The sequence below is a fragment of the Gorilla gorilla genome, chromosome 23 (genome assembly GCF_029281585.2).
Source record: "Gorilla gorilla gorilla isolate KB3781 chromosome 23, NHGRI_mGorGor1-v2.1_pri, whole genome shotgun sequence".
NCBI lineage: Eukaryota > Metazoa > Chordata > Mammalia > Primates > Hominidae > Gorilla > Gorilla gorilla.
The window spans coordinates 37,864,076-37,876,942 of NC_086018.1; the positions used below are offsets into that span (position 1 = coordinate 37,864,076).

The 12,867-nt window shown below is 43.9% G+C and overlaps 1 protein-coding gene across 4 annotated transcripts in view; it reads right to left on the minus strand.

Annotated features, from left to right (window-relative positions):
* ENTHD1 (ENTH domain containing 1) overlaps positions 1–12,867 on the minus strand; it is a 151,487-nt gene that overhangs the window by 118,617 nt on the left and 20,003 nt on the right. For all 4 annotated transcript variants that reach the window (XM_055374689.1, XM_019018107.4, XM_055374688.2 and 1 more), the window contains one exon: positions 49–291. In XM_055374689.1, coding sequence (XP_055230664.1) covers positions 49–291 — 243 coding nt within the window. The remainder of the gene's footprint in view (positions 1–48; positions 292–12,867) is intronic.

Below are 12,867 nucleotides of genomic sequence, written 5' to 3' on the forward strand. Positions count from 1 at the left end.
TTTTTAATGATACCTGTTGCATTTTAGGCCAGTGTTCATTATACGTACTTTTATTATGTAACCTTCCAAACTGAGGAAGCTTATACTTCTTCTCTGAAGCAGAAATATCCGGTGTGGGGGCAGAAGTGCATGCTGTCAGTGAGTTACTTGAACCAAGTTGTCTTTTAGAAAACAATATAGAGTGGGAGGTGCGCTGTCGAGTCCGACATGCCACTTCCCTCTCTTTACACAGCAACTGTTCATCCATCAGCAATGTGATGACTTGCTTAGATTTTTCCCGGATATAATAACCTGAAAAATACATTGAATCTGCTTAGAAAAGGAAATACTAGTTAAGGCTATAATCAATTTTTACTCTACAGAAATTTTTTTAAAAATAAAAATCTCAGCAGTGAAAAAACCTGCAGCAAATAAAGAACTACTGATAAGTATATTCCTTTTCTTATACTTTAAAAGGTAAATAAGCCATTAATATATGATAAAATTATATACTGGCATTACATTTTTCACTTTAAATACATTATTGGATTTTCCTTTTAAAAGCAATACATGGCTGGGTGCGGTGGCTCATGGCTGTAATCCCAGCACTTTGGGAGGCTGAAGTGGGCAGATCACGAGGTCAGGAAATCAAGACCATCCTGGCCAATATGGTGAAACCTTGTCTCTACTAAAATACAAAAAACTAGCTGGGCATGGTGGCATGTGCCTGTAGTCCCAGCTACTCAGGAAGCTGAGACAGGGGAATCACTTGAACTCAAGAGGTAGAGGTTGCAGTGAGCTGAGATTGCACCACTGCACTCCAGCTTGGCAAGAGAGCGAGACTCTGTCTCAAAAAAAAAAAAAAAAAAGAAAAAGCAATAATACTTTGCAATAATCAAACAATATAGGCATACAAAGAAGGGGTATGAATTAGATCTAGATATACTGACCTAGATGTATGACCAGGACACATGGTTAAAGATTTAGAGTAACATACACAATATGATTTGAAGCTGTAACATATAGAGGAAAAGAAATCACTATATATGTACACGGAAGAGAGAAGCAGATAGAGAAATACATACAACTGTGGTTTGAATGTATCCCCTCCAAAATGCAAGTACTGCCAGTGTGATAGCATTAAGAGGTGGAGCCTTTAAGAGGTGATTATGCCATGAGGTCACCTCCTTTGTGAACAGAATAAAGGTCCTTATAAAAGAGGCTTCCCACAGCATTTGTCTCTTGCTTGCCTTCCACCATCGCCTTTCGGACCTTCTGTCACATGAGGACACAGCATTCCTCCCTTCCAGAGGATGCAGCATCAAGGCGCCATCTTGGAAGCAGACAGCAGCCCTCACTAGACAACTGAACCTGCCAGTGCCCTGAACCTGGACTCTCCAGCCTCCAGAACCATGAGAAAATAAATTTCTCTTCTTTCTAAATTACCCAGTCTGTGATACTCTGTTATAGCAGCACAAGCAGACTAAGACAGATAGACAGACAGGCAAGAATATAGGAAGGCAGGCAGGCAGGCAAACAGATGGCATACTCAGAATATTGTTAACATCTGTTACCTTACAGGGGTACAGTTGGGGTGGGACAAGAAAAGGGAGAGCAATTGGCTTTTCTCTGACGTAACATCCTATCAAAACAATTTGCTGCTTTATAACAGAGTGACAGAGCACAGTCAAAGACAAGAATTCTAGTGATAGTGATAGCTCTGTCCTTAACCATCTGTGTGACTTTCACTCAGTCAGGTGGTCTATCTGGGCCTGAGTCTTCTATCTGAAAAGCAGCACAAGCAGCATCTGTATGGTTGAATTCCCAGATACAAAGGTACACTGTAACCTATAACTCACTCGAATATAAGGTATTACTATTATTTCAACCTTCTTCCTAGAAAAACGATAAAGGAAATCACTTACCTTTCTCCATCTTGGGATGAACTCACAAACATGGCTTCCCAAGCCACCTTTCAAAAATAAACTGAAAAGTCCCTAATGATCCACTTGTATGTTCATTTTGGGCTCTAGGTGTGATGAATTAAAGTATTAATGTTTTCTAACTATAATTTACTAGCAGTGGAAGTGATGAGAAATGGTCAAATTTGGGGTATATTTAGATGACAGTGGCCAACAATGTTCTCTCACTGCGGGTCACTTCATTAAGGACTGGTGTGGACAGTGTCAGACACTTTTGCTCAAGTTGCCATCTCTTCCAAGATTATTTTATCTAATCTCACTTCTTAGTTATTTCTTCCTTCCAAATCTACTTTATAACTGCTTCAAATCATATCATTCTAAACACTCTTAGCTTCCTATGATCAGTTTGCATTCCATGACCCGAATTTCCACAATGTTTTGGGTAACCATTCAGTGTCGTGTGATAAACAGAAGTCGGCTGTGAATTTTAGCCTTTGGGAACAATATCTCAGACACTTATCTTCCCCCTGAAAAATGGACAAAGCTTGGTTTTGGAGGCACAAAGAACATGTTTTCCCATTTTTAACATCAGGAACTCATGTCCTTCCACCTTCCCCCTCATTCCTTCTACTCTAGCTACCCTGGTGCTTTATTCTGCAATCCCACCAAGCTCTTCGTCTACTTAGAGCCATGTTTTGGCTGTTGCTTCTGCCAGGAACTCTTTGTGTGGCTCTATCCCTGATTCATTCAGGTCTCAAGTGTCACCTCCTCAGAGAATCTCCCTTCTGCCTACCCTTTCTAAAATAGCCCCACCCTCATCACTCTCTATTCCTTTATCCTGCTTTATTTTTCACCTTCACATTTATCATTACCTAATATTATATATTTATTGGTTTACTTATTTATTGTTTGTTTCCTCACCAAAAATATAAGCTCCATGAGGGGCAGAGAAGTCTCATTTTAGACACTGATATCTTCAGTGTCTGCAGGAGTGACTGGCACACAGTAGATGCTCAGTAAATATTTACTGAGTGACCAAGGTGGATGGATCACTTGAGGCCAGGAGTTTGAGACCAGCCTGGGCAACATGGTGAAACCCTGTCTCTACTACAAACACAAAAGTTAGCTGGGCACGGTGGTGCACACCTGTAATCCCAACTACTCAGGTGGCTGAGGGATGATAATCGCTTGAACCCAGGAGGCAGAAGTTGCAGTGAGCTTAGATTGGACCACAGCACTCCAGCCTCTCCAGCCTGGGTGACAGCGTGAGACTCAGTTTCAAAAACAAAACAAAAAATTTACCGAGTGAATTAATCATAAAGGAATAAATTACCAAAAAGCTGCTAATTTTCTTCTTGACATAGTGTAACTGGAACCAGATTAATGAAAAATACTAAGTCAATTTACAACTTAGCTGCCTAAGAGAGTTGCTTGGCCTGAAATAATTTCTTGTAACACTGCTCTCGTTAAGTTAGAACTAGAAATTATAGAATAGATATGAAATATTCTCCTTGGAGTCTGTGTGGATTGGTGGGATTTGAAGACAGCTGCAATAGTTCTAAGAGACAAGCAGTTACACAAGCAAAGAGCCAGTTGCAATAGTGGAGGACTTCTCCCCAGATCATCAGAGCCCCTCCCTGAGGTAGGAGTCAGCAGCACCAGGAAGATCAGGCCACAGCAGTTCACCAAACATAGGGAATAAATCACCCAGAAGTGAGCTTCTGTCCACTACCCTAGCTTCCTATCATCCTAGAGAAGGTACTAGAGATACTAGCCTGGCTGTTCAAAAGCATCAAAGTTGAAAGTGAGAAAATCTAAGAAGAACCTAATAAACCTGCTTCAAGGATGAGTTAAATAACAACAACAGTAATAATTAGCACCTTCTTACTACTAAACAATATGTTTCTGAAAAGAAAGGGAGGACAGCATACTAACAAAGAATAGTACTGGAAGTAGAAAACTTAGGCAGCAAAATTAAGAAATGGAGTTGGAAGTAGAAAACATGGATTCTCTGAAATCAGAAATTAAACTAGTCCAACAGATCAATACCCAAGGATATTACATAAAACACATCAAGATAAAAAGGTTGTTAGATGAGGTGCAGGTTAAAGTGAAAATAAAGCTATATACAGTTTTAATTGGGAATCTTTTGGCTCTAAGTGACAGAAACTCCATTTGAACTGGGTAATGCAAAAGCCAGGGAAAACCAGGGGTTGCAACTGAGCCTCAGGTACAAAGAAAGCCAAGAGTGGAAAACTACCAAGACATCTCTCCCCTGCCATCTCTGCTTCTCTAGGAAATGCTTGCATTTTCTCTTCTTGCAAGTTGGCTTCTTTTATCTGGATGGTTATGGCCACCAACAGCTCTAGATTCACACTGCCACCTGAGAAGTCTCCCTCTTCAAATTTGGAGTATCAGGAGAAGGACTCCAAGTGACCCAGCTTGAAATAGTCACATGCCCATCACCATGGCCATAGGGTGTGATGCTACAATTGGCAACCTCAATTAGAGCACGACAGGGGAGTGAGGGTAGGATCCAGGTGATAGAAAAATGAACAAGTAGACAGCCAACTTGAGGAGTCCTCCCAAACAAACAAACAAAAAAAGGACAAGGAAATCAAATTAGTAGAGCAACTATGCAAGAGATCAAGGTCCAAGGACATTCATTTATGCAGTCCATTAATAATTTCTGGAATACTTATGTTTCAGGAAGTATTCTAAGCAATGGGGGTGCAAGTCAGAAAAAAAGAGACAAGGTCCCTGCACTTGTGACACTTACATTGTAGTTGGTTGAAACAGCCAATAATCATAAACAAGATAATTTCAGATAAATGCTCTAAAGGAAATAAAGAAGGATGATGTGCTGGACTTTAATTTTGGGTGTGGTCACGGAAAGTCTTGCAGAAGAGGTAACATGGCTGAGTCTTGAATAGTAAGAAGCAGCCAGCTCTGCACAGACATTAGGGCAGAGTGCGCCAGACAGGGAACAGCTCCAATTTCTTCAGGAAAGCCTTCCACGGACAGTGAACACCCTCTCCCGCTGTGCCCTATGCAGACATGGGCCTCTGACTTGGCCAGGCCCTGCTTTCAAACACTATCACAGTACCTTACCCTTGTCCTTCACAGCACTTCCACAGTTAGTCATTGCCATTTGGTAACTGTCTTTTCCCTCCAATTAACTGTGACATCCACGAAGTCCAGACTATGCTTGTTTAAGAGACACTTAAGAAAAGTTTGTGAAATGAATGAATATGCTGAGGAAAAGTTTTCCAAATGCTGAGGAGAAATCTACATACTTTTTTTTTTTGAGACGGAGTCTCGCTCTGTTGCCCAGGCTGGAATGCAGTGGCACGATCTGGGCTCACTGCAAGCTCTGCCTCCTGGGTTCAAGCGATTCTCCTGCCTCAGCCTCCTGAGTAGCTGGGACTACAGGCGCCCGCCACCAGGCCCGGCTAATTTTTTTGTATTTTTAGTAGAGACGGGGTTTCACCGTGTTAGCCAGGATGGTCTTGATCTCCTGACCTCGTGATCCACCCACCTCGGCCTCCCAAAGTGCTGGGATTACAGGCGTGAGCCACCGCGCCCGGCCCGAGGAATCTATATACATTTAAAGCTGACCATCGTGTAAAGAGATTGCAAATATGGTAAATTCAAAGATCTTGGGCATTGAGATGCACCACTAGGAAAAATATGTATCAGAAGATCTTTACTAAAACACGTGCTAGGCTTCAAACAATCATAAAAATCTTAATACTCCTGTCTCTATTCCTGACCTACTGCCCTACCAAAATCTACTCTTCTTCCCATATTCCTTTCTCGGTGACTTTTATCTCTACTCTAAGTTAGAAATATGAACATATACCTCCCAAATTCAGTTATCCATGTCTATTGACTATACCCACTAATTCTCTTCCAAATCCATTCTCTCCTCTTCATCTTGATTCAGACCTTGATCATTCATTGCCTGTGGTGTCCTAAATTACTTACTTAGCTTTAGTCTCCCTTCCAATCTACCCTCCACAATGCCTTCAGGGAACGCGGTGGGGGTAGAAAGGGAGGGCAGAAGTATCTAAAATATCTGATCAAGTTTCCAGGATAGAAAACCTTCAGTTGGTTGCAGTGAGCCGAGATCGCACCATTGCACTCCAGCCTGGGCGACGAGAGCACAACTCCGTCTCAAAAAAAAAAAAAAAAAAATCCCTCCAGTCAAGTTGACACAGTAAGTTCATGCTTCAAAGTATCCCCCTGTTCTATTCCAAATACACAGCAATAATAGACACTGCCAGTCTCAATAACAAGATAAAAACCCCCACGAAGCAGAAATATAAGAGAAATGAAAAAGCAGTGAGCGAGGCTGAAGCCAAGGGCTTCTGGGCTCTTGATCTGCCAGCCCAGAGTTCAGCTCCTCAGGTGTTAGGAAACCACAGCTGGTCTCACTCTTTAATGTTATGGGGGCAGTGTTTGTGAGAGAAGCCTGGGAAGAAAAGGAGAAGAAAAAAAAAAATAGCCATCAACTGCTTCCCGGGATACAACTTATTTGTGGCTGTGGATCTAAAAGCAGGAGGATACACATGCAGTCTTAATACTCGGAACTAAATGAAGCCACCTGCTTGCTCAGCCCCTGGGTCTAGGACATTCTAGTATTATCACAGGGCATGTGCCCCAAGCCACCTTTATAAGGCCTGTACAGGAGGGAGTCTAGAAGACCTGGGTAGAGGGAACTGGATAAACCTTTATTTTATTTAAAAAAAAAAAAAAAAGGAAGAAAATGAACATGAGTGGTTGTGGGAAAAAATCTCCCACTCAAAATAGCCTAAACACTAAAATTCTAAAATACATATTTTTAAAATCTAATGCTAAGAAAGTCAGCCAATGAAATCAGCAATCTATGTAAGACCTCAAACTATGAGAATCCCAGAAGAAAACCTAGAAAACACCATTCTGGACATTGAACTTGGGAAATAATTTATGACTAAGTCCTCAAAAGCAACTGCAATAAAAACCAAAAATTGACCAGTGACACCTAATTCAACTAACGAGCTTCTGCACAGCAAAAGAAACTATCAGTGTAAAGAGACAGCCTATAGAATGGGAGAAAATATTCATAAACTATGCATCTGACAAAGGTCTGATATTCAGAATCTATAAGGAACTTAATTAAGCAAAAAACAAATAACCCAACTAAAAAATGGGCAAAACATGCACAGATACTTCTCAAAAGACATACAATTGGCCAAAAAACACACAGAAAAAATGCTCCACATCACTAACCATCAGAGAAATGCAAAACAAAACCACAATGAGATACCATCTCACACCAGTCAGAATGGCTATTATCAAAAAGCCAAAAAACAACAGATGCTGGTAAGGCTGTGGAGAAAAGGGGACACTTGTATACTACTGGTGGGAATGTAAATTCGTTCAACCATGATAGAAAACAGTCTGGAGATTTCTCAAATAACTGAGAACTGGATTCAACCCAGCAATCCCATTACTAGGTATACATCCAAAAGAAAATAAATCATTCTGCCAAAAATACACATGCACTTGTATGTTCACTGCAGCACTGTTCACAATAGCAAAGATGTGGAATCAATCTAGGTGCCCATCAATGGTGGATTGAATAAAGAAAGTGTGGTACATATACCACGAAATACTATGCAGCCATAAAAAAGAATGAAATCATGTCCTTTGCAGCAACATGGATGCAGCTGGAGGCCATTATCCTAAGCAAATTCATGCAGGAACAGAAAACCAAATACTGCATGTTCTCACTTATAAATGGGAGAATGGGAGCTAAACATTGGGTACCCATAGACATAAAGATGGCAACACCAGAAACAGGACTACTGGAAGTGGGAGGAGAGAAGGGAGGCAAGGGCTGAAAAATGCACTATTGAGTACTATGATTAGTACACGGGTGATGGGATCAATCATACCCCAAACCTCAGCATCACACAGTGTATCCAGGTAACAAACCTGCACATGTACCCCTTGAATCTAAAATAAAAGTTAAAATTGTAAAAAAAAAAAAAAAAGTCAGCAATCACAATATAAATCCACACCAAATGAAATCAGTGTTTCTATAGGATCTTCTATAGAATCTATATGATTTGAAAACCCTCTAACAAAGATTTTTAAATAAAGAGATTAATACATGACTCATATTGACAACAAGGAATATAAAAGTATAAAACAAAACAAAGGCAGATATGAAACAGGAACAGATGGAAATGAAAAAAATCAATTAATCCTAGAAATGAAAACTACAGTCATTGAGATTTTTTTTAAAAAACTCAACATCCAAGATAAAAACCAGACTAGAGCAGCTGAAGATAGATTTGGTAATTGGAGAACAGTACTTTATTTATTTATTTATTTATTTATTTTTGAGACAGTCTCAATGTCTCAACCTGCCACCTAGGCTGGAGTGTAGTGGCACAATCTCAGCTCACTGCAAACTCCGCCTCCTGGGTTCAAGCAATTCTCATGCCTCAGCCTCCCGAGTGGCTGGGATTACAGGCAGACACCACCAGGCCTGGCTAATTTTTGTATGTTTAATATTTTTGCCATGTCGGCCAGGCTGGTCTCCAACTCCTGGCCTCAAGTGATCCACCTGCCTTGACCTCCCAAAGTGATGGGATTACAGGTATGAGCCACCGTGTCCGGCCAACAGGAGAACAGTACTAAGGAATTCTCCCAAAATACAGCACAGAGAGGCAACAAGATTAAAAAGATTAATTAAAAGTCATAAAGAACAGATTATAGGCCCTAATATTCGTCTAGAGGAAGTTTCAAAAGAAAATTAAGGTAATAGAAAAAAAGCAATATTCAGAGACAAGAGTTGAGAATTTTACAGAAAAGACATAAATTTTCACGCCAAAAATGATCTCCAAAGACGAAGTAAGATAAATAAAAATAAATCTATACCAGAAACACTTTAGAAAAATAGAAGAATATTTAGGATAAAGAGAAAATATTAAACCTACAAATTCCTTCTTTGGGTTTATAATAGCATACTTGCCATTCACTCGGCCCATCAGCCATTGTCAGCGAATGCTGATTTCCCACTTCCACCACAGAAAGAGAAGAAACTGAGATACAAATAAAGTATCCTCAGCCCTCCAAACCTAGTAAGGGAGGCCAACGTGTGAATCAATAATTATGGCAGTGTGACAGGGCTACAATGTATATGTGGACAAGGTGCTAGGGACAAGTAGAGGGTGACCACTTTACAGGACAGTAGAAAAGACCTCCTTTTCTTTTCTTTTCTTTTTTTTTTTTTTTACACAAACATTTATTGTTTACGAACATACATGCAGTGTTTTGTTTGTTTTTTTATTTATTTTTTTATTGATCATTCTTGGGTGTTTCTCACAGAGGGGGATTTGGCAGGGTCATAGCACAATAGTGGAGGGAAGGTCAGCAGATAAACAAGTGAACAAAGGTCTCTGGTTTTCCTAGGCAGAGGGCCCTGCGGCCTTCCACAGTGTTTGTGTCCCTGGGTACTTGAGATTAGGGAGTGGTGATGACTCTTAACGAGCATGCTGCCTTCAAGCATCTGTTTAACAAAGCACATCTTGCACCGCCCTTAATCCATTTAACCCTGAGTGGACACGGCACATGTTTCAGAGAGCACAGGGTTGGGGGTAAGGTCACAGATCAACAGGATCCCAAGGCAGAAGAATTTTTCTTAGTACAGAACAAAATGAAAAGTCTCCCATGTCTACCTCTTTCTACACAGACACGGCAACCATCCGATTTCTCAATCTTTTCCCCACCTTTCCCCCCTTTCCACTCCACAAAACCGCCATTGTCATCATGGCCCGTTCTCAATGAGCTGTTGGGTACACCTCCCAGACGGGGTGGTGGCCGGGCAGAGGGGCTCCTCACTTCCCAGTAGGGGCGGCCGGGCAGAGGCGCCCCTCACCTCCCGGATGGGGCGGCTGGCCAGGCGGGGGGCTGACCCCCCCACCTCCCTCCCGGACGGGGCGGCTGGCTGGGCGGGGGGCTGACCCCCCATCTCCCTCCCGGACGGGGCGGCTGGCCGGGCGGGGGGCTGACCCCCCATCTCCCTCCCGGACGGGGCGGCTGGCCGGGCGGGGGGCTGACCCCCTCACCTCCCTCCCGGACGGGGCGGCTGGCTGGGCAGAGGGGCTCCTAACTTCCCAGTAGGGGCGGCCGGGCAGATGCGCCCCTCACCTCCAGCACGGGGCGGCTGGCCAGGCGGGGGGCTAACCCCCCCACCTCCCTCCCGGATGGGGTGGCTGGCCAGGCGGGGGGCTGACCCCCCCACCTTCCTCCCGGACGGAGCGGCTGGCCGGGCAGAGGGGCTCCTCACTTCCCAGTAGGGGCGACCTGGCAGAGGCGCCCCTCACCTCCCGGACAGGGCAGCTGGCCGGGCGGGGGGCTGATCCCCCAACCTCCCTCCCGGACGGGGCGGCTGGCCGGGCAGAGGGGCTCCTCACTTCCCAGTAGGGGCGGCCGGGCAGAGGCACCCCTCACCCCCCGGACGGGGCGGCTGGCCGGGCGGGGGGCTGACCCCCCCACCTCCCTCCCGGACGAGGTGGCTGCCGGCCGGAGATGCTCCTCACTTCCCAGATGGGGCGGCTGCTGGGCGGAGGGGCTCCTCACTTCTCAGACGGGGCGGTTGCCAGGCAGAGGGTCTCCTCACTTCTCAGACGGGGCGGCCGGGCAGAGACGCTCCTCACATCCCGGACGGGGCGGCAGGGCAGAGGTGCTCCCCACATCTCAGACGATGGGCGGCCGGGCAGAGACGCTCCTCACTTCCAGGATGTGATGGCGGCCAGGAAGAGGCGCTCCTCACTTCCCAGGTGGGATGGCAGCCGGGCAGAGACGCTCCTCACTTTCCAGACTGGGCAGCCAGGCAGAGGGGCTCCTCACATCCCAGACGATGGGCGGCCAGGCAGAGACGCTCCTCACTTCCCAGACGGGGTGGCGGCCGGGCAGAGGCTGCAATCTCGGCACTTTGGGAGGCCAAGGCAGGCGGCTGGGAGGTGGCTGCAGCGAGCCGAGATCACGCCACTGCACTCCAGCCTGGGCGCCATTGAGCACCAAGTTAACGAGACTCCGTCTGCAATCCCGGCACCTCGGGAGGCCGAGGCTGGCAGATCACTCGCGGTTAGGAGCTGGAGACCAGCCCGGCCGACACAGCGAAACCCCGTCTCCACCAAAAAAACACGAAAACCAGTCAGGCGTGGCGGCGCGCGCCTGCAATCGCAGGCACTCGGCAGGCTGAGGCAGGAGAATCAGGCAGGGAGGCTGCAGTGAGCTGAGATGGCAGCAGCACCGTCCAGCCTCGGCTCGGCATCAGAGGGAGACCGTGGAAAGAGAGGGAGAGGGAGACCGTGGGGAGAGGGAGAGGGAGAGGGCCTCCTTTTCTACTGGCTCATATCTGTAATTCTAACATTTTGGGAGGCCGAGGTGGGAGGATCACTTGAGGCCAGGAGTTTGAGACCAGCCTGGGCAACATACAGAGATCCCTTCTCTACATTAAAAAGAAAGAAAGAAAGAAAATTAGCTAGTCATGGTGGCAAACACTTGTAGACCCCACTACTCAGGAGACAACTTGAGCCCAGGAGTTGGAAGCTGCAGTGAGCTGTGATCACACCATTACACTCCAACTGGGGCAATGGAGTGAGAGCCCATCTTCTAAAATAAATAAATAAACAAATAAATACGGACCTTCCTAGTGAGTATCTGAATGGAGCTTTATTTGAACATGAATATCTGTTCTAGGAAATGAAAATAATAAAAGTTAAAATCTATCAAGAGCTGATAGTAGTAACTAATATCGACGGGTAACTTACTATGTGACTAACTCTCAGACATATCTCTAATCCTCACAACCATCCTCAGAGTTAAGTCCATTTTACCAAAGAGAAAAAAGTAAGGTTTAGGGTGATGAAGTAACTTTCCTGAAGTCATAAAGCTAATAAACTAGAAAGTGGAGGTTGGCTTTAATTTCTTTGACTGACCTTAGCATATACTTACCAGTGATTTCATTTGATGAGAACCTTAAGAGAGAATAGTTCTGTTGACACAGCACTGAAAGGGCTAAACTGGTTGCTTTCCCTTTTTTGTTTACTGTGCTTTGTCGTCCATCTGAGTACAATATAAAAGAGCTCCGTGGGAAGACTAGCCAGCTGGGTAAAAGTCACATTTAAGCTTAAAAGAATTCATGCTTTGCTTCTTGCTATCATGATTACCAACAGGATTACATTTGTTGAAAAGGAACACAAGGCTAAATATTCAACTATTTTAAATAAAAGTTTTTGGTTTAAATTCACAATGATACAACTTCTAACAACAAGGCTTATGATGATCTAAAGCCTGTAACATATGTTTGTTAAAGGAAACTATTTGTTCATCAAAAATACTTGTTACAGGAAATTACATTTGCTCACTTAAGCTATAAATGAACTCAGAAGCCTGTGTTAATTAACCCAACAATGAGTGCATTGAAATTGCACTAATTTATTAATCTAATCCACCATCATATATTAGGTGGGTTCTCCGATTAGAGAATTCTGACTCTCGATGTCTGACACTAGTCTGAAAATTAAATCCGATCCACTTTTAAGCTAGATTGTTTCCTATAATGCTTGGCCCCTGTATCATACTACTAGGAACTGCCTCATATACCCCAAATCCATCCCTTCTGTGAGTGTATTAATGCCCCCAAATTTTAGTTATTTGGCTTTATAGCCTTGACATGGCTAATCAACATCTTGAGCAATTTAAAAAATATTTTCTATTTTATTTTTCTTGAATGTATTTTTTCCAGATATCTTGGCTTTATTCAATTCATTATAATTGCCTTGAAAAGGAAGACCTCAGACATTGCTTTTTCCTTCTATTCCTAGGGTTCCCGCTTTGTCTAAACCTTTTTCAAGGGCCAAATACTTGATGTTTTCTCTCTTTCTATGAGAATCTAAACTCAAAA